Raw genomic sequence first — 27,913 nt, 5'->3', positions numbered from 1 at the left:
AGACCACTGAGCCAAGGATAGGGTGTGGGAGGAGGACAAGGCAAAAGTCCAGGAGACAGCGCTTTCCTTTGTTGTTGTTTCTAGGCCAATTGGCTGTCATGGGAGCTGTTAACACATGTCTGGGAGTAATCATGGGTTTCACTGACTAGTAGGATGAAAGGAGTATATACTTTAAAATTATATCAGCTGAGAATCATTTATGTATTACTCCTTTCGTAATCTTTTAAATCATCAGCTCTCGGCCAGTCTGTGTTCTCAGCAAGTTGGAAGTAAAGAAGAGGTCATCTTTTATGGTTTCTGTGAGTGTTTTTACCAAGTGTCACAGAAAGTATAATTGTCATTAAGTTGGATGTGGCTTAATTAAAGACTACTACAGTTCACAACAGAAAAAAAAAAAAAAAGGCAAAAACAAAAACACTGGCTCTGTATTCCTAGATGATTTTTTTCTGCCTCTGGATTCAGTTTTCACAAGAGTGAGGCAATATTCAGTGGGGATAGCACTGAATTGGGAGTTTGACTATTATTTTCCTACTCTACATTTGTAATTTCTTGCTGATTGCTTGCACAAATCATTTTCACTGTCTGAGATTTCGTTTCATCATCCCGAAAGAAGGCTTGGATAAGACAAGTCTCAGGATCTGACCTTGCCGCCTTCCTCCATCATTTTCCTGAGCTCACTTTACTCACTTTAACCACACCTCGGTCTTTTCTGTCCTCCATTTGTATCCAACTGATTCACGCCCAGGATCTTTGCATTTTCTGGCCTGTAACCATTGTCCTCCTTGCCCAGTTGTGGTCCACCACCACATTTGCTTTCATTTTTTCATTGGTTGTACTATTTTATTTTATTATTTATTTTATTTTCTTTTACTGTTTTATTCTATTTTATTTTATTTTAATTTTTTTGAACATTAATAGATGTATTACAATGTGCTTAAGAGTTTAAAGCCTTAATGGCAATAATCAGGGGAGGAAAAGAATGTGTCATTTTATTTTACATAACTGACTGAAAAATACATTCAAGAAATACCAAATAAAACTTGAATATGGTCTCATGTGCCCAGAAGGAGGTAGTATTCTATTTGGAGGGTGGTCGCTAGATCCAAACAACCTTCTATTTGAAACTTCTGTGACTGCGGGGTCATGAATCATCATTCCCCTTTCTGCCATACGTGGTGCTGCCAATCTCCTTAACTCAATAGCCAGGTCTTTTAAGATCAGTAAAAACAATTGCAAAACTGAAGTGTGTGCCCTTCTTTCTGGCCTCTCGGTAAATTTTTACTTAACTAGTCAATTCTTTGAAGGTTGCATCCATCCAAGTGTAGCTCTGCAGCTCGCTGGAAGGCACATTTCCATGGGAGAACTCATTCATCCAGTGGTGGCCGCCGTTATTGATGGTGAAGACCCACAGCAGCAGCAGACATGTCTTCTCCTGGTCGATTGGCTTCTCGGGTTCCTTCTTAATTGGCTCCTGGGTAACGTGCGATTCCACCACTGTCAGTCTCCTACTGCCCACGAGAGGCTCTGTACTATTTTAAATTAATTAGTTTATTTATTTTTCTGGCTCTCCAATAGGAAGTTTCTTGAATGCAATCTGATATCATCAATGTTTAAATGACATTTAGAATGTAGCAGATACTAAATAAGTATCAAATGAATGGAAGATTTTCAAAAACATTTCTTGTCAGAACACTATTTTTCAAATAAATTCTTCTGTGGACACTTGCTATATAAACTAGATAAAGGTTGATCTGCTTTGGTATAGAGAAAACAACAGGGAACTTCATACACACACACCTTGATATGTATCTCAAGGAGAATGTGGCTCCTTAGCGCATGTTTAAAAGTCCACTGGAGCAGTGGCCGTGGCGCCCCCCGAGCCTGAGGTGGTCCGGAGACAGCGGTGTTCGGTTCTGAGGCAGCAGTGCTGGGCTCTGAGGGGCTCTAGCGAATGGCAGCAGAAGAATGCTCACCTTCATTAGCTATTAGGGAAATGCAAATCAAAACCACAATGAGATATCATCTCACACCTACCAGAATGGCCATTAACAAAAAATAAAAACAGAAAACTACAAGTCCTGGAGAGGACAAGGAGCAATAGGTACACTTATTCACTGTTGGTGGGAATGCAGAATGATGCAGTCACTCTGGAAGGCAGTTTTGTGGTTCCTCAAGCTAAGTACAGAATTGCCATACAATCTAGCAATCCCATTACTAGGTTTATACTCAGAAGAACTGAAAGCAGGGATACGAACAATATTTACACACCAATATTTATAGCAGCATCATTCACGATGGCCAATAGATGGAAACAGCCCAAAAGTCCATCAACTGACGAGCAGATAAACAAATTGTGGTATATACATATGGTTGAATATTATGCAATTTAAGATGGAACAGAGTCATGATGCATGCAACAACATGGATGAACCTTCAGGACAAGTTGAGCGAAATAAGCCAGAAACAAACAAATACTGTATGGTCTCACTAATATGAACTAACTACAATGAGCATACTCTGAGAGTTAAAGTTGAGAACACAGGTTACCAGGAGATAGAGAGAGGGTAGAAATTGGGCAATCGATGCTTAAGGTGTACAGAATTTTCAATAAGATTGATTGTAAAGGTTCAGAAACGGTTAGCACAATTCTGTATGATGGTATCACAATATTGTACAATTTAACAAAGCTGAGAGTGAATATCGTTGAAAATAGTAAGGCTAGACTCATGTATTTCACCAGAAGGCAAGCTAGAGGATAAAAACTGGAACTGTAAAAGGAACTGAAGCCTTGAGTGGACAATGATGGTTAATTGTACAAATATAAGAGCTTTTACATGAATGAGAGCAATGTGTGTCACTATTACAAGGTGTTAAAAAGGGAAAGGTATATGGAAAAAATACAATTAAAGAAATTAAGGTCTACAGTTAGGAGTAACACTGTAATATTCTTTCATTAATTGAAACAAAGGCAATACACCAAAGCTAAATGTAAATAACGGGGATATAAGGAAGGGTTATAAGAATTTTAATTACTTTCTTTCCTTTTCCATCTTTATTTTTGGAAGAAATGGGAACGTTCTCATATAGACTGTGGTGGTGAATGCATAACTATGTGATTATGCCAGGAGCCATTCATTGTACACTTAGGATAGATTGTATGGTGTATAAATAAAACTGTTTAAATATATATATTAAATATACAAATATATAAAAACAGAAAACTACAAGTGCTGGAGGAGATATGGAGAAAGAGGTATACCTATACACTGTTGATGGGAAAGTAGAATTGTGCAGCCCCTCTGGAGGGCAGTGTGATGGTTCCTCAGGAAGCTGGGTGTGGAGTGCCATGCTATCCTGTAATGTCATTACTAGGCACAGGCCCGGAAGAACTGAAGGCAGGGACACGAGTAGACATTAGCACACAGGTGTTTAGGGTGGCATTGTTCACTATTGCCAATGGATTGAGTTGGCCAGAGGGTACATTGACCAATGAACAGAGAGGAAACTGTAGTGTATAAATATGATGGACTATTGTGCGGCTACAGAAAAGAATGAAGTCGTGAGGTATGCAACGAGGTGAATGAACCTTGAGGACATTAGTTGAGCAAAATAAGCCAGAAACAAAACAACAACTATTGTATGGTATATGATACTGTCTGTCTGTTAAAACTTCAACATCTGTGTGAGACCAAAGGAGATCTATTTTTTCCAAAATTTAAATTCTCTGTAGCACACTAATTTAACCTGTCTGGTCAGTTTATTTAAACAACCTAATTACATGGAACCTAGAATATGAAATGAGATCTTGTTCTTTTGTACAGGTTGATGCAATACTCTGATACATGCCAGAGTATTTTAAGCAGAAAATAAAAAAGTATTTTCAAAGTCCCTTGAGGGACTGGAGAAAAATATGTGGAACTATTAAACTTCCCTACCTGGCGAATTCCTGATATTCTCGCAAGCATTAAGAACTCCCAATTTAATAAACCAAGCCCTCAATCTCGAGGCTTGCAGTTATGAGAAATATTTATGTAATGGTGAACCTAACCTTATTTATAATTATGTCTAAGAGTCCCCCCAGAGAACATCCTTTGTTGCTCAGATGTGGCCTCTCTCTCTAAGCCAAACTCTGCAATATAACTCAGTACCCTCCCCTCTACGTCAGACATGACTCTGGGGGGGATAAATCTCCCTTGCAATGTTGGACTCCCAGAGATGATCCTGGTCCTGGCATCATGGGATTGACAATGCCTGCTTGACCCAAAGGGGGAAGAGGAATGAAACAAAATAAAATTTCAGTGGCTAAGAGATTTCAAATAGAGTAAAGAGATCATTCTGGAGGTTACTCTTATGCAAGCTTCAGATGGATATTGCAAATTGCCACATTATGTCAAGCACCAATCAACAGTATTCCTGAAAACCCTAAATCATACCCTGGGCTCTGTCTAAGACTCTACAAAAGTTTTATTTATTAAGTTTATTTTTTGAGAAACTTAATGCCTCCAGATAGTTCCTATGCCAGACAAACCCTGAAACCCAGGGATAGCAGTCTCTCCAAGAACACCAACCAATTTAATTTCTCTACTCCATAATGTCAACACCCCCTTTCAGCACAAAGAAGTTAGAATGGTCATTATGGCCCAAGATATACCTGAAGATTAAGAGAATAATCAAATTAGAGGGAGGAGGTGTAACTAAGAAGTTAGGATTTAACAGAGGATTATAACTACTGACTCATTTATAGTTATTTCATTTTAGTTTCTAATGTATTTCAGCAGACAGAAGGAGATACCTGAAAATGTTGAACTGTAATTCAGTAGCCTTGATCTTTGATAAGGATTGTATAACTATATACCTTTTATCTTGTGAATGTGTGATTGCAAAAACCTTTGGATTGACACCCCATTTATCCTGTTACAGGTAGATGAGTAGTAAAATAAAGGCATGCATGAAAAAAAGTAATAATAGGTTGGGGAAATGGGGGAAAATACCCCTACATAAACTATGGACAATAGTTGATAGTATTACTTTAATAATCTTTCATCAATTGTAATGAATGTAACTACTGTTAAAAAAATATAATTATAAAAAAAGTACTAGCATCAATTGTAACAAATTTTCCACACTGATGCAAGTGTTGGTGGTGGGGTGTTATATGGAAAACTGGTATTTTATTCATGATTGCTCTGTAAATCCACAACTTCTCTAATAAAAAAATTAAAAAAAACAAATGTAGTACTGGACTAGATAAATGGTTCTCAAACTTCAGTGGATGTTAGAATCACCTAAAGGACTTGTTAAAACATAACATTATGTGAGCAGCATGGTGAATGAAATTTAATAGCACTGAATTATATATTTGAATGTGGTTAAAAGGGGGAAATTCTAGGTGGCATACATGTTACTGAAATGAAAATTTTTAAAACTCCTTAGGACTTTACAATAAAAAAGTGAACCCAAATGTAAACCATGGACTATAGTTAATAGTACAATTATAAAAAATGTCCCTTCATCAATAGTAACAAATGTACCACACTAATGCAAGGTGATAATAATACGGTGGTTTATGGGAACCCTGTATTTTACACATGATTTTCCTATAAATCTACCACTTCTCTAATTTAAAAAAAAAATAGCATATTAAAAAAAACCCACTGGACTGGATGAATTCAAAATTCATAATATTGTTTTATTATGCTTCTAGGATCCCAAATCATTCACGACATATTGTATTTTCTCATTTCTAATGCTTATGAAATTTAGATGCAACTTAAAATGCATCTGTAATTTTATTGTATTGTTCCCCTCCTCAACCCCGACCTCTACTGCCAAAATGGGTCTACTAATGGATTCTCTCTTACAATCAAGTAAATGTGGCCTGTACACAAGAGTTCCCCATGTCCTCCAATCAATGAAGCTAAATTTTTACTTTAGTATCCAAAGGAATTAGCTTGATGTTACACGTATGAGCCGTGGGAAGTCCAGGTCTTTACTGGGATCAACTATTTTCAGAGGTTATGATCTCCAGGACCCTAACTCTGCATTTTACCCCTCTAATGCAGCCTGGAGCACAGCAGCTGCTCCTCTTTCCCAGCTCTACTACCAACAACCCTAGAATAGATCAATATCCTACTTCTCTCATTCCCATTATAGTGCTATTATTAGAACCCATTGCTTAGAGCAGACTTGTGTTGAAAGTTTTAGTGGGGTTGAGATATTTAAAAGGAATTAGAGCAAATCATAAAATGGACAATAATTACAACTGAATATTATGGTAAATATCTCTATCTCCTAACCGCCAAATGAGAATTTTCACACTGATCTGTTTATTTTGTCTCTCTTCTTCAGTTTCTCTCTGTTTCAACTCAGACATCTTTTCTCTTATCCTAACTGCAAATCCCCAATTTCCAAATTCTTACTGTTTCTTCCATTTAAAATAATTCAAACTATTTGCCTTCACCCCCTTCTTCTGCTCTACATCTAGTGAAATTCCATGTTCCACAAGCAAAGAAGTCACGAAGGATTTTTTTTTTTGAATCCATGAAACTACCTCATATAGATTATATAACTTTCCTGGTACACAAAAGCAGCTATAAGCGGTTCTTGCTATAAATAGCATTTAAGGGTTTTTTCCTACATTTATATATACCATGAATTTATTCTACTCTTTCCATTGCCCAGTGGACCATCAACCTGGATTCTTCATAGAAAACAAAAGCATGACCTTATCCCTGATCTGCTTGGTCTTTACTCCATAGACAATGGGGTTGAGTGCAGGTGGGATAACAATGTAAAGGTTAGCAAACATAATGTGGAAACTGCGGGAGACATCATGTCCAAACCGATGGGCAAGGATGGTGAAAAATCCAGGGATATAGAACATGAGGATGACACAGACATGGGAGCCACAGGTGCCAAGGGCTTTCTGGCGGGCCTCTCGAGAGGGGAGATGAAAGACAGCACAAAGGATGAAGATATAGGAAATGGCAATGAGAATGACATCTGAGAGGACTGTCATAATGGGAACACAAAAGCCATACCAGATGTTGATGGAGATATCGGCACAGGCAAGTCTGGCAACTCCTATGTGCTCACAGTATGTGTGGGGGATGATGTGTGTCCTGCAGAAAGGCAGACGAGTCAGCAGGAATACAACTGGCAGGATGATGCAGAAGCTTCGGAAACAAATGGCCACAACAATCTTGGTGATGCTCTTGGGGGTCAAGATGCTAGTATATCTCAAGGGAGAACAGATGGCCACATAACGATCAAATGCCATGGACATCAGGATGGCTGAGTCCAAAACAAAACTGTAATGAATGAAGAACATTTGTGTAAGGCACCCTGCAAAAGTGATTTCTTGACCCCCACGCCAAAAGATACTGAGTGTTTTCGGCATCCCGGCTGTGGACAAGATGAGATCAGTTGTGGCCAGCATGGAGAGAAAGAAGAACATGGGTTCATGCAGGCTGCGCTCCACTGCAATGAGGGAGAGAAGGATGCAGTTTCCCACAAGAGCCACAATGTAGATGGCACAGAAGGGAATCCCAATCCACACATGAAACTGCTCCAAGCCTGGGATCCCCACCAGAAGGAAAGGACCTGAGTTGTAACTGCTCAGGTTGAAAATGATCATTGCAAACTGGGAAAGCACAAGGTCCAGGCCCTGAGGACAAAGAATGATAAAAGCTAGTTAGTGTCATGTGATGACAGACTCATTTCCAAACACTCAACATTATTGACACCTAAAACAGGGCTATGATAAAATTAGTTAAAGCTGGGTACATCTGAGAGTGAGACACAACTGAGATCAATAATGATAGCAGGCAACACATGTAAACCGGGATTGGTCCAGGCACATCAGGAAGAATGGTCGACACTCTACATAAAGAGAACCTCTTCTCTCATCTGACCAACGCCCCTGTTCTTCACTGAAACATAAGGAAGCCTTCCAGACTGTCTTCAATCACCCTTTCCATTACAGTCTCCACTGACACAAGTTAACAGATTACAGAAAATACTTTTGCATGGATATATGACTTATAATTTACATGCCTTTACAAGCATAATTCTTTAAGATTGGCTTGCTCTGTTATAGTGGAATATGCATCACTGACCCAGGGCAACTACTCCTTCCTTCCAAGGCTACTAGATGACTGTGGCTTTATAGTTGTGAGCTCAATGCTCCTTTTACCACCCAAAATTGAATTCCATTCAACAAACCCTCACTGAATTCCTATACTGTTTTTGGTACCACTCGTAACTCAAACACAAATTAGAAAAGTCCTCAAGAGCTGAGGATCATGTTCCTTTGTTCTTCCAAAGGAACAATTTCCAGCACCCTAGATTACATTTTCATAATATCCTAACACTTTTGATTTAGTAACATTATTGGTCAAGATTTCTGAACAAAAGGAGTTTGTTTTTATGAGCAGATGGTATCATACATAGCCACCAAACCCAAAGAAACATACTATCTCAGTTACCTATAAATATGATAATTTCTATTTGGATATACCCTTATGCATGCTTACATTCTTTAATAAATTTTACACTCATATATTGCCCTACACATAATCTTACAGAAAAAAAATCACCAAACCAGTTTCTCTCTCTCTCTAACTCTCTCTCCCTCTCTGTCCCACACACACATACAGACACACACACATGCACATACACACTCAGCATGCACAGAAGACAGAGAACACAAAGATTTCATGTATGCATTCTGGAAATGCCACACATTTGTAAATTCCCAAAACCCTTCCTCATGGAGTTTCTCCTTTAAATAATAGGTCATAAACCCTCTCTATTTTCTAGTAATCCCTTATTGTACATACACAGAAAGCTAATTTTACTCTACATATAACAATACAACAAGGCAAGGAACACCTATTATCAGTCCTAAGATGAGATGTGTGATATCTATATCCTTCAGATTCTTAATTTGACAAGGTTAGTAATCATGTTCAAACTTCCCCCTAACCCCTTTTTACTTCTTTCTTTGGTAAGAACTCAGCTCACAATCCCTTCCATCTTCCAGGCCAAGGCTAAGTTTCTCCTCTTTCCAGAATTTGGCAGAAGAGAAACAGGATATCACTTTTTCTTTGGGACGCTCCCCTTACCTATAAGTAAAAGCAATTTTCTTCCAGCAATAGTAATGAAAACCCTCTTCTAGAGTGTCTTCATAGATCACATTCGAGGTTCTGCAGACACAGTCCAGAGTTCAGACAGTTGTCGTAGACCAGCCTCCACGTCTGCTAAGAATTGGTGTTCTCCAGCTCAGACACCTTCACCACAGTTCTCTCTTCACTACAATTCTCTTCTCTGGTGACGAGCCTAGAACTCCCCTCTTGCCAGCATTAGAAACATGTTTAAGCTGTACAGCCTTCATGTGAAAACCCCTTTCCTGTGCTAGTCACATGCAACAGTACACAGTATCAGCATCCTGAAACCATGTGGTTTGAAGCACATATTCCTGGTTTGCCTGAGATTATCCTTTATTCATAAATATGGTGGAGGGGGGAGTTCTTCTCTAAGTTATATATTTCCATGCACTCAAACACAACAGATATTTATACATCATCCAAAAGCATTCACAAACACACTTTGACATGCATGTAGGAAGTTCACTCCCAGCTATGTCACTCTGCAATCAACAAATCCACAACATGGGACAAACCACAAGACATGCAGTCTGGTCTTTTCTATAAGTCATTAAAAAGGAGGAGATGGGCAGGAAGGAAATACCTTTCTAGATTTAAATAAACCTAAGAGAACTCAAAATCAAAAGCAATGTGGTCCTTAATTGGATTTTGTTTACAAAAAACTATGTATGGAAGATAATTAATAAATAACTGGGGAGATTTAGATATGAACTTAGCAATAGAACTTATGGGGGAATTAGTGTTGATTTTATGGGATGTGATGAAGTATTATGGCAGATGTACACATATACACACATTCAGACACACACAGGGGTCCATGGAGTGCAAGAATAATGTATTAGTGCAGACAACCTCCTTTGGAGACAGAAACATAGGAATTTAATTCTAGCTCCATGATATACAGGCTGTGAAAACTTGGGCAACATACTTGACCTATCTAATGCTCGGGTTCTTCATTGATGAAAAAGACATATTATCCCTGATTCCTACAGTTGTTATTAAGACAAAATAAGACACACCCAAGTTTACTCCTTAGTGCAGTTCGTGACACATAGCGAGCATAGTATAAGTGCTACTGCTTGTTACTGGATTACATTTTATATCATCACTATACTCATTAGCAGTCAGATCACATGGTGAAGAAGAGAACATACAGGCACTTTTAGATGTATGAAAACTAACAAAAGCACCCCTGGACATACACATAAATACACCGATTTATTCCACCACTGAGGTTAGGGTTATGTGCCTTGTCACATGCCAGTCAAATATGTTAACTGTAAAACACTAGCCATGGTCATTCTTGACCCAGTGGTATAACTGCCAATCTCTTCTATTCTTTTGGTGTCTGTTCAAGGGAGGATATACTCATGCACTGGAGACCATGACTTCATCAAATAAATAGGAGTTGCTCAAGAAAGGAAGTTATAGCGTCCATGCCAAGGCCACTAGAAAATGAAATACTGATCTTCCCATACACTCCCTGTTTCTCTCCAAGACTTAGCACTAACCAAACTCCTTTAAGCAGCCAATACTCACCTATTCTTGGGAATATGTCCAAAGGGAAAGAAGGAAGACTATGCTGACAGAGACATGCACATCTGTAAAAGGGGCAGACACACCAACCAAAGAAATGAGTGGAAGGGAAAGGAAAGGACTAATAGAGAGGTTGATTCTGTGTCCACATTTATATTTTCAGGGCTTTTCCCAAGGTGAGGAAGAGGTGGGTAGTTATGGCCCGGGAGACCCTGACGGCCTCTCTTCTCACCCTCAAGGGAAGAAGTTGAAGTAGTTTCTATTAACTCTTCCCATGCCTGTGAGTTCACTTGTTCATTTACATGTGAACTGATGCTCTTGTGAGTGTACATACAAATCTCTGTGTAGTCATATAAGCACACCTATCAGAACAATTAGGCAAAACTCATTTCCTGACTTTCCACATATTTTGGTTTGGTAAAGCTGCTGGAATGAAATATATGAAAGTGGGTTGGCTTGTACAGCAGGAATTTATTAACTTACAATTCACAGTTCTTAGGCTGTGAAAATGTCCAGCTCAAGGTATCAAGAGGATGATACCTGGACTCTGAAGACCGGCTGCTGGCATCCCGGGAAACTGGCTGGGGTGACTGAGTCTGACCATCAAAGAGAAATATGACTGCAGCTACAAAATGGAGGCAAAGAATTGCTTTCCTGGAATACAGGTGATCTCCTACGTCAACTCTATGTACTTCCACACTTTCTGATTAAAGTCAATGGAAACTACAACCCAATCCAGGCAGGACTACCAATGGCCCAGAAAGTTCAGGAATGAAGGTTTGGGTCACCTCACCAGGCAAAAAACTACAACCAGCTGAGGTGGTTGCTGAGGGTAAAGGTAACATGGAATGGATAGTGGAAGAAGGTGGTGATAAATGCAAACTGTGCCCATGTGACCGGTTACAGAAATAAGGGCTATAATGGTATGAATATTTCTTCTTTGTTTTGTGAAGAGTATGTTTGTATTTGTACATAAAACAAATAGCTCTGTTTTCTTCTCTATCAATCCCCTTATCATATGACATAATTTGTGTTAGTTCACCTCATAGTATTTAAGCTACAGGGTATCAAGTTTAACAGTGAATATTACCCAAGGACTTGTACCCTATTCTGGAGAGATTTAGTGTATTTCTGATTGTAGGCAGGGCAGTTGAGTATTGTCATGCAAAAAAAATTCTGTTATTTTCCTTTTATTTGGAGATTAAGCATGGTTTGAGGTGACGTGTATAGCTGCCAAGTTGACAAAGGGTGGATGTGGTGGTTAGGTTCATGTGTCAATGTGGCCAGGTAATGGTGCCCAATTGTTGGTCAAAGAAGCACTGGCCTAACTGTTACTGTGAGGACATTTCAAGGACTTGAATCTTCTGTAAATTGATTATATCTGTTTTGGTTTGCTAAAGCTGCCAGAATGCAATATACCAGAAAGAGGTTAGATTTCATAATGGGGACTTACTAGCTTACACTTTATAGTTCTTAGGCCATGAAAATGCCCAACTCAAAGCATCAACAGGATGATATCTGGATTCTGGAGCCAGACATCCAGCATCCAGGATACTTTTGTCACTTGAGAAGGCACACAGCCAGCATCTGCTGGTCCTTTTCTCCCAGGTTTCATTGCTTTTAGGTTCTGGCTTCAGTGGTTTCCTCTCTGTTTTCTGTGGGTCCTCTCTTAACTTCTCCAGGGTTTTTCTCTATAAGCTTTTGTCTCTTTTACCCTTTTATAAAAGACCCTGGTAAGAGAATTAAAATACACCCTTCTGTAGGCCTCAACTAAAATAATGATAAGTTCCCACCTACAGTAGGTCTACACCCACATGAATGGATGAAAAGAACAGGCTGTCTTCTGTGGTACATACAGTTTCAAACAACCACAGCACCTATGACTGATTACATCTTCAATCAACTGAGAAGATTGCCTTCAGCAATGAGACATTTCTCCATTCAGTTGGAGGCTTTAAAAGGAGAACTAATGACTTCAATGGTCAGAAGAGAGAGTTTTCATCTGTGTTTCAGCAGGCCAGCTTCTCCGGGGGAATTTGGGGAAAACCTTCATTGGAGTTTCCAGCTTGTGACCTGAGCTACGGAATTTGGACTCATGCATCTCCAAATTTTATAATATTTATGTATATCTCCTGTCAGTTCTGATTCCCTAGATAACTCTGACTAATACACCAGATAATGGACTTCCAGCAGGTTAACTAATGTCCATGAAAAGGTGATAATATTTGTTCCTGCTTCACAAGATTATCGTAAGAATTGACAAATGAAGTGGGACAGTGCATGTAAAAATCCTGATCATAGTGTAGATCATGATTTTCCATCTTCAATCCATTACCACCTAAATCATAACAACTGAGAGTGCCTATTAAAACAAAGATGATGTGGCCAGCTCCAAGGCATTATAATATCCTCTTTCAGAGTGGGGCCCCAGAATCTGCATTTACAACCTCCACAGTGTATTTTTACACCTCTAAATACATGAGGCAAACATTGACAAAACTAAGGGAGAAATAAACACCTCAACAATAATAGTTGAAGTCTTCAATATACCACTTTCACAATGGAAAGAACATCTGAACAGAAGAAAATTCCTTCACAGCTTCCCATTGATCTTAGAATATTAAACAAACTCCATGAAATGATCTGGATTCTTCAGCCTTCTGAAAGCTCACTTTTTGCTGTTCCTTCTACATAAACTCACCCTGCCACAACACTGTTCTCCAGTTTCTTTAATGCATTGAGCCTTTTTTTAAAATTGTGTCTTTGCCTACATCATGGGCACCCCACTGCACTTGACTGATTCATGTTCATTATTCCCATCTTTCCTAGAGAAAATATAATTTCTTTCAGGGAGACACACCTAATTTAAAGCTGTTTTCCTCTGATGGGCTCTCTCTGAGAGCACTGTTCTGTTAATTTCTTTGTTTTGTTTATTTCACCTATTCCTAGCTCTGTCATAAACTTAACACAAACTACAATTAAATGTTCATGTATATATTTTCATGATTGCTCCTGCATCCTTCCCTGGCTGCCTCCCTCACTAGACTACAAACTCCACAAAGAAAAGGGCCATGTCTGTTTTGTTCCACATGGAACAGAAAGTACTTAACGCAGTGTTTGGAACCTAGAAAATGTTTTTCAAATATTTGGAAACCATCGTTGAGTAATGAATGAAGATTGCTGGAGTCTACCTAGTACTCTGAACACACTTGGGTGAATACAGACATGAAGAGATTAGCCTCTTATTGGCTTCCCCAACAGAATGATTAGCTTCTATTGAATGGAAGTTTAGGGGGTTCCCCTGGTTTATGCTGAGACATAAGGGACTAAAGTACCCATGAAAGTATATATTGTGTAACAACGTGGTGAATTACATCATTCAGCATCATTTTTCATAGCAGTTCCCAAAAATCTCTTTCTCTTCCTCATATCAGAAATATTTTTCCTTCTCTGAACAATTGACTGGATTCTAATTTATAGGCATCGTGAACTGTGTAAATGATGTTCCTTACCTCTTCAAATAGACTGCAACACAGGTAGGAATCTAATTCCTGGCCCACATGTAATAACAAAAAGCATTAGCCTATTTTTCATCATAATATTTTTTAAAAAGTCATTATCCCTGGTTTCCTTTTTGTCTACTTTCTCTATCACTTTTATTTATAGTACTTTTATTTATGGTAGTTAAAATACATTAAATAATTGTGGAAATTCATTACATGCCTGCTGTCACTCAGAAAGAGGTAAAATATAGATTCAGCCTTGAGCCTCTGTGTCCAAGGGAATACCTTTCCTATAAACATTATACATGAAGAGTTACTGTAGAAATATAAATCCAGGGACATGTGCATGGGGTGGGAGACAAGACTAGAGCTAGAGAGACCATGTAGAACTCTGTTATTTTGATTCTAGTGGAAAGAAATGGGTGTTTGGACTAATGTGGTGAGACATGAGGAGTGGAGTACACTGGATTTCTGAATCTAAGAGGCTCTTCAGGAAGAAGCAATAGGCTTTGAGGACATATTAGATGTGAGGCAAAATTAGATATCAGCTATCACTGACACTTAGCAAACACCTAAATTGTTTGAATGAGTGAATGAGTGAATGATTCACTCTATCCAAGTTAGGCATATTGGTTTGAAAATTATAAAAATAAGTACAAATGGAATAAATTTTAGCATAGGACTTCATCTCTATTAAGATGAACAAGAAGAAAAAATTTCAGACCACGAGTGCTTTAACTGGTTGAATCTCAAATACAATTCTAACTCTGTATACTGTTTTCCATCTTCTCATTGGACAAAGGAATTTAGCCTTCCTTCTTTTCTTTAACTTTTGGGGATTCCAGCCACTTAAATATAATTTGACTTTCTCAGGATCAAGTGAAAAATTAGTTTTGGGTTTCTTCATTACTTTCTTCCTTTGTCCAAAACAAACACCTGAACTCTTAATTGAATACATTCATCATTGTATCCCTTTCATTTATTTTATAAACTTTGGTTCTGTACCTAGTATTTGACAGATCCTATACTTTCTGCTCCCAGAAATGGAAAAGAACTGCAAAACTAAATGTCCGGAACCTCACAGAGTCATCATGTTATTGATTTGCTGAGTTACTCTGATAAATAAAGAAGTTACCATGATGTATAAATTTGAAAGAAAATTATATTCCTTTACAGACAATTTATATTGAAAAAGAGATGCTGATTATTTCATTGTTTTCATTAAAACGTTTTAAATTCCCTTGGAGCAATCATGAAGAATTGTAAAATGTTTTAGTTTATAGAAGTAAAAAACATTTACTCTTTCCAAGGCTCTGAATTTACTTCCCTATAATTGGAATGACTGAGAAGATGCCTGCCTAAAATGACAAAGAAAGCAAAACCACAGTTCTGCTGAATTAGGAAATATTTGTTCACCCCTTGTCTGGGGCCACTGGGTACTGCTTTTGTCTTTAACCTAACATACGCTAGAACTTGTCCCCAGACACCAAATCACAGGCCTCTGTCACTGGGACCCCTTGGGAAAGAGCAGAAGAATGACTTAGTCTCAGCTCTGTTTGGTATTTACTCCATAGACAATAGGGTTGAGGGCAGGTGGGATAACTACATAGAGGTTGGCAAACATAATTGGAAATTTATGTGGAATATTATTCCCAAACCGATGTGCAAGGAAGGTGAAGAACATGAGGATGACACAGACATGGGAACCACATGTGCCAAGAGCATTCTGGCGGGGTTCTCGAGAGGGGAGGTGAAAGACAGCATGGAGGATGAGAATGTAGGAGACAGCAATTTAGATCACATCTGCAATGACTGTCATGATGGGAACACAAAAACCATACCAGATATTGATGGAGATATCAGCACATGCAAGCTGGGCAACTCCTATGTGCTCACAATATGTGTGGGGGATAAGATGTGTCCTGCAGAATGGTAGGCGAGTCACAAGGAAAACACATGGGACAAAAACACAGAAACTTCGGAAACAGATTCCCACAGCAATTTTGAACATGTTCCTGGGGGTCAGTATAGTGCTATACCTTAAAGGGGAGCAGATGGCCACAAAGCATTTGAATGCCATGGCCATCAGTATAGCCAAGTCCAAGACAAAGCTGTAGTGCAGGAAGAATAACTGTGTAAGACACCCAGGAAAACTGATTTCCTGGGGACCAAGCCAGAAGATGCTAAGGGTTTTGGGAACACATGTGGTAGACAATATGAGGTCAGTAGTGACCAGCATGGAAAGGAAAAAGAACATGGGTGTATGAAGACTGTGCTCCATGGTAATGAGGTAGAGAAGGACACTGTTGCCCACAATGTCCACAAGATAGATAAAGCAGAAGGGGATGCTGATCCAGGTGTGATACTGCTCTAACCCCGGGATGCCCAAAAGGGTAAAGGGCCCTGTGTGGTAGCTGCTCAGGTTACAGATGGCCATTGAGTCCTGGTTGAATAGCTGCTGGGTCCTAAAAGCAAATTGTGTATAATAAACATCAGAAAATTGTATTGTAATTCTTCTTCCAACTCCTCAACCCCAACACCCCCTTTGCAGAGAAGGTTCTTCCCTTTGCTTGCTGCCAGGAAAGAACCTCTCATTGCTGTTATTAGAAATTTAGAAATGCCTGTGTCTTCAGGAAAGCTTTACTAGACCTGATTCTCCTGGTACTAATCGCCAAGTCACTACGGAATCTTTCCCAAACTGTATAAAATGTTATTCCCATTTTAATGACTGAGTTCTCCCCTAGTCAATGCCGTTTGTTGCTGCATAGATGTGAGTGTAGAGAAAACTAATCTAATCATATGTAGAGATATAACCTAAGAAAAGTGGGACAAAATTGGGAAAATCAGGAGATAATTAACAATTACAGAGTACTACAAAGGGCAGGCCTCTGAAAACATATTATCTTATTTAAACAATCTGATGAGACATGTGTTTTAATCCACTTTCTCCTTTTAGCAGAAACTGAAGCTTTCAGAGGTAATCTCATATTAAATCTCACCTTTAGTAAGTGTCCAGCCAGGATCTTCAGATTCCACAGCCAATTCTCTTTTACACTGCTGTCTCACACCCGGTGGCTGCCTCAACACATTACTTGATGCCATGAATTCAGAAAAGGTAGAGTGTACAGAAAAGGGTATAAGGAAAAACGTATTACTGTAACTGTAGTTTGTTCAGCACCACACCAACACTACCTCGATTACAATCACTGTCCCCACATTCCTTACCCTTTAGAGTCCTGGAGCTTGCAGACCAGAATGCTGTCTGAGATGGTGCTGTTTGATGCCCCACCATGGAAAATCATACGAGAAGGGTAAGAGGCTCATCCTCCAGCCCACACTTTTGATTTTCTGAAGAAATTGTGCTTAAGGCTAGAGAAAATTGCCTCAATTGTGTTTTTAATAAATTCAGAGAAGACCTCTAGTGAACTAACAATAGAATTTATATATTCCAATAAATGGGTCAAGCTTAAAGCAAATAAACTCTCTCCTCTCTAAAATAAGAACTCTTTTTTTTTTTTTTCCTTTTTAGATTTAATGAGGAAATTTTTCTTTAAGAGTTGAGAAAATTACTTCAACTCTGTCTTTGATAAATACAGAGATGACCTCTAGTGGGCTAAAAATAGAATTTATATATTCCAATAAAGGTGAAGCTAAAAGCAAATAAACCCCATAAACTCTATAACAGGAGCTAAGGTTTTTTATGCAAACCCTCCACATACTTTACAAATCTAAAACTCTTTGCATTGAAATAACTACTGTAATCCTCTGAACAACTCCATAAGACAGGTAGTATTATCCACGTTTTAAAGATGCAGTAACTGAGGCAGAGAAATTAAGTAACTTGCCTGAGGTCACACAACTAGGGAGTGTTATACCCGGGAATCAAACCCAAGGACTATTTTCCTAGATTCCCATGTACATAACAAAATTCTGTATCATGTCAGTAGAACATAAGGCAAAACACATATACATATCTGCATAAAAAATACATAAAATTAATAAATAAAGAAAACAAAATACTGAAAGCATAAAATAAGTTCACAGCATAAAACCCATGACATTACTTATGATTATAAATGTGGACTGTTCAAATTCCATTTTTAAAAAATCATAGATATTTTTAAAGTCTTACAAAATAAAAGCCAATTACATGTTGCTCACATGAGAAAGTTCTGAAAAATCCTAACCCCAAAAAAGTAAAACAAAAGGATAGACAACTGTATTTCAGACAAATTTATACCAAATGGAAGCACGTCTAAAAACTGAAAATGAGAAAAAGTAAAATTCCACTTAAAAAGTATATAATGTACTGACCCAGATCTGGAAATATTTACTGACGGAAATAGTTATATGGACCAGGGTAAATGGAGAACAGGATTTTCAGTGGGGACCCTCACAGAAACACTGGAGGCAAAGCCTCTACCTCCAGGAACTTCATCACAGAAAGCAGAGCTCGTTGCTCTTCTGAGAGCTCTACAATTGAGTGCAGGACGGAGAGTCACCGTGTACACAGAATCGAGGTGTGCCTTTGCTGTTCTGAATGCTCACGGAATCATTTGGAAAGAGCGTGGTCTGTTAACTACAGCCAACAGAGACATAAAACATGTAGATCTGATTTTAGAATTCTTAGATGCAGTAATGCATCCCAGATAATTAGCCGTTGTCCACTGCAAAGGACACCGATCCACGAATAATGAGGCTATAGGAAATAGGCTGGCAGACAAGGTGGCCAGAAAAGCAGCCAGGCAAAAGCTTACCCAGGAATGGTTGCTGTTGTTCTTGATCCTAATCAAAAGCCCCCACTACTGCCACAGAGTAAATGGGACCCTGGACTCTTAAAATTTGGAAAGCCCCAGTACACAGATAAGGACTTGGCAAGGGCAAGGAAGTGGGAATATACTGCATTAACATATCAAGGCTGGCATAGGAGGGGAGAGGACTATAAAGACTGTTATAAATTACTTATTCCTGAGAACTTGGTAAAGCCTGTTGTAACTTATTTCCATCAGATAACTCATTGTGGATGAGACACTCTTCCAGTGGATAAGCTGGTTCCTGGTTGGTCCTAATCTATGCCAAACCACACAATATGTAACAAGTCAATGTGTAACCTGGGCCAGAGTTAATCCCCGACCCCACAGTAAAGTTCCTCTATTAACAAAAGGAGCACAGTAGAGAGGTATATGTTGGGGGGAGGGGGTGGGGGTGGAACTGGCAGGTAGATTTTACAGTAATGCCTAAAACTCCGGGAAACTTCAAGTATCTGCTAATACTTGTGGACACATTTACTGGGTGGGTAGAAGCTTTTCCTTGACTAACTGAGAAAACACAAGAAGTTGTTAAATGGTTACTTAAAGAAATAATCCCTAGGTTTGAACCAAAGCAAGCTCTGTTTGAGCCCTTATGAAGTGACATTTAGAAGGCCATCTCTAAAGGTTGAACATGCAGGCAACATTCATCCCAGTTCAGAATTAGCTATAATTCTAAATGTAAAATCTTTCAGTGCTACTTTAACTGAAATTAATCATTATGCCTCTAATCATCTTAAATTCTCCACTAATACCCCTTAACACCATTACCAGCCTGGGGACTGGGTCTGGCTCCATACCTGGAAGGAACAACAACCTCAGGCTCGACGAAATCCTAAATGGGTTGGATCTTACTTGTATTACTGGTTACTTATTCTTCTCTCAAATTACAGGGAATAAAGCCTTGGATTCACCACACCAGAGTCAAGCCACAACTCTCCAGGACAGAGACTCGCCTCCCATTAGCTGAAAAACTGCAGTAACAGCAGATTCCCCTGATGATCCAGAACATAAGTACACCTGTGAATGTCTGGATGGCCTGAGATATTTGTTTAAAAAGAAGTCTCTTCAGACAAATTAGTTAACATGTTCCTTGTCTTCTATTATTCCATGACCCTAATGTGCCCTTTACCAGCCACCCGAGAAAAGTAATCTCTTTTTGCAGTGGGCCCATTGATATGCTGCTTCCATGAACCAGTCTAACTGCTGGGTTTGTGGCCAGTTACCTATCTCTAGTGTCTCTGGTCTGCCATTGTGGAGCTCTTCCTTGCAGGGTACAGACAGGATAGCCCTCAAATCTTTAATAAACCAAATGCAGAAAGAATCTGTTATGTTAAATTCCAACACCATCACCAGGGCTGATCCTAGTCACTGGCCAGTAAATTTAAGCCAACCAGGACATCGGATTGTGTTCTCAGACAAAAACACCAATACGTTATTCCCATCAATTAGATAGAAAAAAAAGAAAATTTTACTGAAAGATTAAAAGATAGACATTTTCAACTCTGGGATGGAATAGTTTAGCATAACCTGGGATATGGGAGGCTGAGCCAGAAGGCTCCACTTTGTTGGAAACAGAAAAATCATTCCCTGCAACATGTTCACTCCTTAGTACATAAAATGGGACAGTTGCCCCCTAAAAGTTGTAAACAAACAATCACTCTATTAGCTAGTGATTGGTATAGTACTGATGGGAACCTTAGAACTACAATTTATTGGGTTGCCCCTAACGGGACCCAGTAGTTCTGTGAATCTAATCTGGCCCTGACTCCCACCTGGATGGAAAGGACAGTGCACTCTGGGGTTACCCTGGGCACAAGGAACAATTCATAGTCAGCATCCTCACACAGCAGCTAATTTACCCCTGCTATGAGCTCATCGGACTCACTCTTTTCCATTGGTATAATCATGTAACTGCAGTTTTTGTCTCATCTATAGGAGCTGAAAATGTAATGGCCAAAGCAGATGCATTGAACACCTTTGTTGTCCCAGCATTAGATGACAGTTATCATAGTATAACTCTTGTAAATGCAGAAATGGCTTTAAAGCACAAGGCAGTGCTACAAAATAGGATGGCTCTAGGTATCCTCACTGCCTCACAAGGGGGAACACGTGCCATAGTCAAAACAGAATGCTGTACCTGTATTCCTGGAGAATCTGGTAACATGTCTTCTCTTTCAGAGCACCTAAATGATCAAGTTCTAGGTATGAGTACACCAGCTGATAATTCTGTTTTTTCTGATCTATTCAGTTGGCTACCTTCAGGAATAGGGTCATGGTTATGGACTCTTCTTCAAACCTTTTTATAGGCTTTCTAATTATTATATCTACTCTAGTCCTAGTCAAATGCTTCTTGTCTCTATGTACTCAAATTATAACTCAAATATGTATGAAAACTTTCTCATCTTCCAGAACTCTGGCTAAGAATGATCCTTTCTCCCCCAAAGAAAACTGACAATATCTACAAGTTATGAGTCAGAGACTTCACCAGATTGCTCTTTAATTACTTCACCCCATTTGTCAGCATGAAGTAGCCAGAACCACTGACGGCCGGATTCCCAAGATTGGAAATGAATACTAGTTTAACGGGGGCAATTGTAATGGCAACTTTTAAAAAAATATAATCTTAAACTGTAAGCAAGCAAGAAATTGTAAAATGTAACCTTCAAAGCTGGAGACAGGTTACAAGGGAAGCCCCTATTCTCACAAAGAAGCAATTTGTAAATGTCAAGTCTGCACACAGGAGTAAATGTAAAGTTTGCACCTTTTCCAACTGTCACCTAGAAAATGGGAAATAACTAAATTTCTGAAGTTCTCCAAACCTGTTACATGATACATAAATGTAAAGTTTGCACCTTTCACAAACGCTGCCTGGCTCCTGAAGAAAACAGGAAAATGGGAAATAACTAAAGTGAATCCCTTTGTCTCTATGGGGTTTAGCTAATTAAAGAATCACTGGGAGACTGCCCCAAACCTCCCAGATAAATGGGCCTTCTATCTCTCACTCTTGTTTCATGTTGACTGAATGATTATCTTTTTTTTTTGTCTCTGAACCTAGGTATTAAAACCCACTGGGGAAACACTTTGAGGTGGCAGATTTGGGAAAATTCCCCCTGTCTTCCCACTAGCGTAAATTGAACCATCTTTTCCTCCTTAAAAAAAAAAAAAAAAGTATTAAATGGAGCAACAGTTGTTTTGAACTATTTAAAGAAAACTCATAATGAAGATACAACACATACCACATCTAGAAATGCCTATGTATTGCCTTGTCATTAAAAATAAATGTTTCTCCACTAAGGTCTATTGATTTATCCACTTCTTTCATTTTCTTTATTTTAAATTCTACCAACCTCCTTGTAATTCCCTTGATTCTCTGAAGAACATTTCTAGCCATTATCTGCAGCAAGATTAACATTCTGGTAACTCACCTACATAAACCTTCGTCCTCAAAGGAGCATAATATTATCCCAGATGGCTTTATTTTCTTACTGACACTCAGCCTCCCAATTCCAGGGTCATACCTTGCAAATACTTTTACCCAATATTGGTCTACCACATAAATCAAAGAGTTGGATATTCCACTTTGTATTTATTTAATTTCATGGTTCAGTTATTATCAACTTGTTCTTCAACAACCTTGAGCCCTCCAGGGCACTGACTGTCTCACAATCATTCATTTAGTGTCTGAGTGTCTTCCACCCTTCTCTGTCCAGGTTAAATTTCTATGATTCTGTGCTTTGACCACTCTCTTGCCAATATTTTGCTTGTCCTTGATCTACTGACCTTCTATCACATGTGATAGGTAAAACACAAGCCCTGGATTAGTCAACCTAGTTAATACTCTACGTCAAGACAGAAAAAAATGGAAAGAAACTTCTTAACTGAGGATGTTGGAGTTTCCATAAATTCACGATTGTCAACCTTCACTTTGCCTTCAGCAGTGCCCTGTGTTTCAATAACATGATCTTGTTCAGCTCAATCTCCCTCTGAGTTCTAACATTTTCTTTCGTCAAACCACATTTATCTCTCACTCCAAATCCTTCATCCTCCAACTTTCATCTTATTTCACAGAAAAATTAGAAATCTTTAGATGCGAACTTATATAAGACCAAGCCATCACACTGCAAACTTATGTAACTCAACACCTATTCTTTATCCTTTTTTCTTATTATAATTAGGGAAATGCCCCTTTCATATCTGGGGACAAAAGCACCCATACTGTATATCCCAATTCTCCCACCTTGTCAGATATCTGCATAGTTCACTCTCTTTCTCTCCCTTATCTTCAGCCTAGCTTTGTTAAAACTTGGCCCCATCAGCATCTAGGAAATTTAAATGTGTCCAACTGTTTCCCAGAACAACAAAAAAATTATTATTAGGTCTAGCCTTCTTATATTCATTTTCCATCTTCCACTTATCCTTTGACCCTTGCTAATCTACTTTCTGTTCCCACCACTTCACTGAAGCAGCTTTCATTAAAGTCACAAACGACATCCATGTCCCACTTTTTAGTTCTTGACTTGCTTGACTTGTCAGAAGCATTTGACACTATTTTTCACCCTCTCATTTTTTGAAACATTCTCTATTCTTAATGTGGTATCACACTGTGAGGTTTTCTTCAACCTCACTGGCATCTCATCTCATCCTTTGCCCACTTCTCCTAGTCCATGTCTCTTAAAGCCTGGCATTCCTCAAGGCTGTACCTGAAGCCCCTTTTATTCACTCCACCTCTTCCTTGAGCTTTATCATCAATTACTATGATTCAAACCAATAGTTATACATGGTTACCTCCCAATTCTTTCATCCAGATCTGTCAAGATACACATATCCAAGGATATACCTTTTTTGGATATCACCTAGGCACCTCAAAATGAATTTTTCAAAAATCAAAGTTAAAACTCATAATATGTCCTTGCAAACTTGCTGCCCCCTACTGTAGCCAACATTTTAGAAAATATCAGGATCATCCACTCAATGACTCCAAACAGAAATTTGAAATTAGTTCATCATTTATGCCTACCTCTCTTTAAAGCCCCCATGTGAAATCAATTATATTGATCCAATCCTTTTTGAAAGCAAGTTATAAACTCTTAGCACATGCCTCCCCCACTATGTGGTACATGACTCCCAGAAGTGCAAATCTTCCAGGCAACAAGGGACATGACTCCTGAGAATGAGCCTAGACCCAGCATCATGGGATTGAGAGAGACTTCTCTGAGAAAGAGGGAAGAGAAATGAAACAAAATAAAGTTTCAGTGGCTGAGAGATTTCAAATGGAGTTGAGAAGTCATTCTGGAGGTTATTCTTAGGCATTATTTGGATATCCTTCTTAGTTTTTAGTGTATTTGAATAGTTAGAAGGAAATATCTGAAACTGTTGAACTGCAATCCATTATCCTTCATTCTTGAAGATGATTTTATAACTATGTAAATTATATGGTGTGACTGTGTGATTGTGAAAACCTTGTGGCTCACACTTCCTTTATCCAGTGTATGCATAGATGAGTAGAAAATGGGGACAAAAGTAAGTGAATAATAGGGGACAAAGAGGGGTGTGGGATGTTTTGGTGTTCTTTTTTAATTTTATTTGTATTCTTATTTTATTTTTTGAAGTAATGAAAATGTTCAAAAATTGATTGTGGCGCTGAGTGCACAACTATATGATGATACTGTGAACAATTGATTGTAGACTTTGGATGAATATATGGTATGTGAATATATCTCAATAAAATTTCATATTAAAAACAAAAAACCTCTTAGCATGGATAAAAAGTTTCGACATTCTGGTCTTCATAACTCTTCTGCCTTCCTGATATACTCCTAGACTGTTTGCCAAAACAAAAAAGAAGAAAACAAAAAAACAAAAAACAGGAAAACCTGCCTCTTTTAAAGTGTTTATGTTAAAAGCAATTTCCGTAATCATGGTAAATTTTTCTATCATTTCATTTCTAGAGTTCTAACTATAGTATTCATTTATTTCCTCTTCATGTTACCCTTACAGCAGCTGAGATTAATCTTTTTTTTTTATCTTAAGGTGAACAAAAATGAAGCCAGGGACAGTGAAAACCAATGTGGTGAAGAAAATTGATTTTGCTGCCACTCTAGGAAGTTGAACTATCATACCGCAAGGAATGCTATTCATGGTGATGTTGTCATGTATTGAGTACTGCACTTCTCTGTTGTAGATAAATAAGTGTCTAAAAAGATAATATGCCATATTCTAAATACAGGTAAAGTAACACATGTTCCTTTGGTGCCAAAGTTTCCTGACTATGAGATTATGCACATACTTCTCCCTTTATTTAAGTCAATTATTCCCATCCCTCCTCTTTCTCCAAAAAAGCAAACTTCTACCCATCATGCAAGTCTCAATAAGCCTGTTTTCATCCAGTTAAACATTACTTCCCTGGGAACGGTCTTCCTGATGACTTGATCTTAAAATATTGAATTTCCTGATTTTATTTCCTCTTTTCTGAAATTGATTATGCTTGAAACTACTTGTTTAGTAGGTATTTTTCCTGCTACAATGTAATCTCTGAAAAGGCAAAGATCATACCAATTTTTATGTTTTGCACAATGCCTGCACAATGATGTCACTTAAAATGTACTCAATAAATAATTCTGGTATTGAGTATAATTAATGAATCAAGACAGATAGTATTCTCATTATCTCAACAAACTCTGAAAATATATTCAAAATCATTATGTACTTGCATTATGTACTTACGTTACTGAATAAGTAAAGCAAAACAAACTTACACAAACCAGCATGCCAAATCAAAAGAATACTAAAGGAGTTTCCATTAAAAATAAAAATAAGATCTTGATTATAATTTTTATAAAAATTCTCAAGAAGTTTTAACCAGTGGGATAAGTCATTTTTAGGGATTTTTTTGTTGTTGTTTTTTGTCTTAACTTGGATAAAAATTCTTCCAACATATTTTTCTTAACCTCCAAGACTGACGTAAGTATCCATCTGATCTTCATTCACAAGGACACATACTCATATCCCATGGTTGCAATTATCATGTTTGTTGCATTTATTTCTCTACTATCTATCCTTTGTGAGGGTGAAAACATTTTCATATTCATAGTTTCATCTCATTATTCTAGATCGATTTCTGCAAAACAATTACTTAATTTTATCAAATAAATAATAATGTTAAAATCCTTAGTGACGCACACAAACTACTATTTCAAGTGGGACTTCTCTAACTCTTTAGCTCCATCCCTCCCCAACTCATCTCCAGGTGAAGCACCCTTCTGTTTCCAATCTGTTCCATGAACATGCAGGTTAATAATGAGTGACTGAAAGAAAACATAAATGGATGAATAAAAACAAAGCATAACACATTTATACGTCTGCCCAGACACATGAGGATTTAGAGACTGAATCCACAAACAGACATTTTAAAACAAATTGTTTTCTTTCTTTTTTTTTTTTAATCATTTTATTGAGATATATTCACATACCACGCAGTCATACAAAACAAATCGTACTTTCGATTGTTTACAGTACCATTACATAGTTGTACATTCATCACCTAAATCAATCCCTGACACCTTCATTAGCACACACACAAAAATAACAAGAATAATAATTAGAGTGAAAAAGAGCAATTGAAGTAAAAAAGAACACTGGGTACCTTTGTCTGTTTGTTTCCTTCCCCTATTTTTCTACTCATCCATCCATAAACTAGACAAAGTGGAGTGTGGTCCTTATGGCTTTCCCAATCCCATTGTCACCCCTCATAAGCTACATTTTTATACATCTGTCTTCGAGATTCATGGGTTCTGGGTTGTAGTTTGATAGTTTCAGGTATCCACCACCAGCTACCCCAATTCTTTAGAACCTAAAAAGGGTTGTCTAAAGTGTGCGTAAGAGTGCCCACCAGAGTGACCTCTCGGCTCCTTTTGGAATCTCTCTGCTACTGAAGCTTATTTCATTTCCTTTCACACCCCTCTTTTGGTCAAGAAGATGTTCTCCGTCCCACGATGCCGGGTCTACATTCCTCCCCGGGAGTCATATTCCACGTTGCCAGGGAGATTCACTCCTCTGGGTGTCTGATCCCACGTAGGGGAGAGGGCAGTGATTTCACCTTTCAAGTTGGCTTAGCCAGAGAGAGAGGGCCACATCTGAGCAACAAAGAGGCATTCAGGAGGAGACTCTTAGGCACAAATATAGGGAGGCCTAGCCTCTCCTTTGCAGAAACCGTCTTCCCAAGGGTAAAACTTATGGTAGAGGGCTCAACCCATCAAACCACCAGTCCCCTATGTCTGTGGTCATGTTAGCAACCATGGAGGTGGGGTAGGCGAATACCCCTGCATTCTCCACAGGCTCCTCAAGGGGGCACTACATCATTTTTTTTCCTTGTTTTTCTTTCTTTCTTTTTTTTTTTAACTTTCCCTTCTTTTCTAAATCAACTGTATGAAAAAAAAATTAAAAAGAAAACAAACATACAATAAAAGAATATTTCAAAGAGACCATAACAAGGGAGTAAGAAAAAGACTACTAACCTAAGATAACTGCTTAACTTCCAACACGTTCCTACTTTACCCCAAGAAAGTTACATAATATAGCAACCTTTCTGTGAACTTGTTCCTACTATATCCATCAGAAATTAACAGACCATAGTCATTTCTGGGCATCCCCAGAACGTTAAAAAGCTTATCTGTTCTTCTTGGATTATTGTTCCCCCTTCCTTAATTACTCTCTACTGCTAGTTCCCCTACATTCTACATTATAAACCATTTGTTTTACATTTTTGAAAGTTCACATTAGTGGTAGCATATAATATTTCTCTTTTTGTGCCTGGCTTATTTCACTCAGCATTATGTCTTCAAGGTTCATCCATGTTGTCATATGTTTCACGAGATCGTTCCTTCTTACTGACGCGTAG

The 27,913-nt window shown here is 38.3% G+C and overlaps 1 protein-coding gene and 1 pseudogene across 1 annotated transcript; both read right to left on the bottom strand.

Moving 5' to 3' along the window:
- Positions 1 to 1,282: 1,282 nt before the first annotated feature.
- LOC119537044 (olfactory receptor 52H1-like) lies at positions 1,283 to 7,636 on the bottom strand. Its single transcript, XM_037839669.1, has 4 exons — positions 6,715 to 7,636; positions 5,118 to 5,137; positions 1,798 to 1,944; positions 1,283 to 1,471 (listed from the first exon to the last, which is right to left on the bottom strand). Exons 1-4 carry the CDS (start codon positions 7,634 to 7,636, stop codon positions 1,283 to 1,285), a joined length of 1,278 nt encoding a protein of 425 aa, XP_037695597.1.
- An 8,074-nt stretch (positions 7,637 to 15,710) lies between these two features.
- Positions 15,711 to 16,643, bottom strand: LOC119537769 (annotated as a pseudogene).
- Positions 16,644 to 27,913: the final 11,270 nt, after the last annotated feature.

This window comes from Choloepus didactylus, chromosome 6 (assembly GCF_015220235.1).
Source record: "Choloepus didactylus isolate mChoDid1 chromosome 6, mChoDid1.pri, whole genome shotgun sequence".
Taxonomy (NCBI): domain Eukaryota; kingdom Metazoa; phylum Chordata; class Mammalia; order Pilosa; family Megalonychidae; genus Choloepus; species Choloepus didactylus.
The sequence above is the reverse complement of the archived record's forward strand: the minus strand, read 5'-3'. Positions and strand labels throughout refer to the sequence as shown.

Coding starts and splice junctions, on each gene's coding strand:
- LOC119537044 (XM_037839669.1), bottom strand. CDS start 7,636: ATGATCATTTTCAACCTGAGCAGTTACAACTCAGGTCCTTTCCTTCTG. Junction 5,138..6,714: donor CAGGGATAAGGTCATGCTTT/TGTTTTCTATGA, acceptor CCCCACCACCAA/CACTTGCATCAGTGTGGAAA. Junction 1,945..5,117: donor CACTTGCATCAGTGTGGAAA/ATTTGTTACAAT, acceptor GCCATTCGCTAG/AGCCCCTCAGAGCCCAGCAC.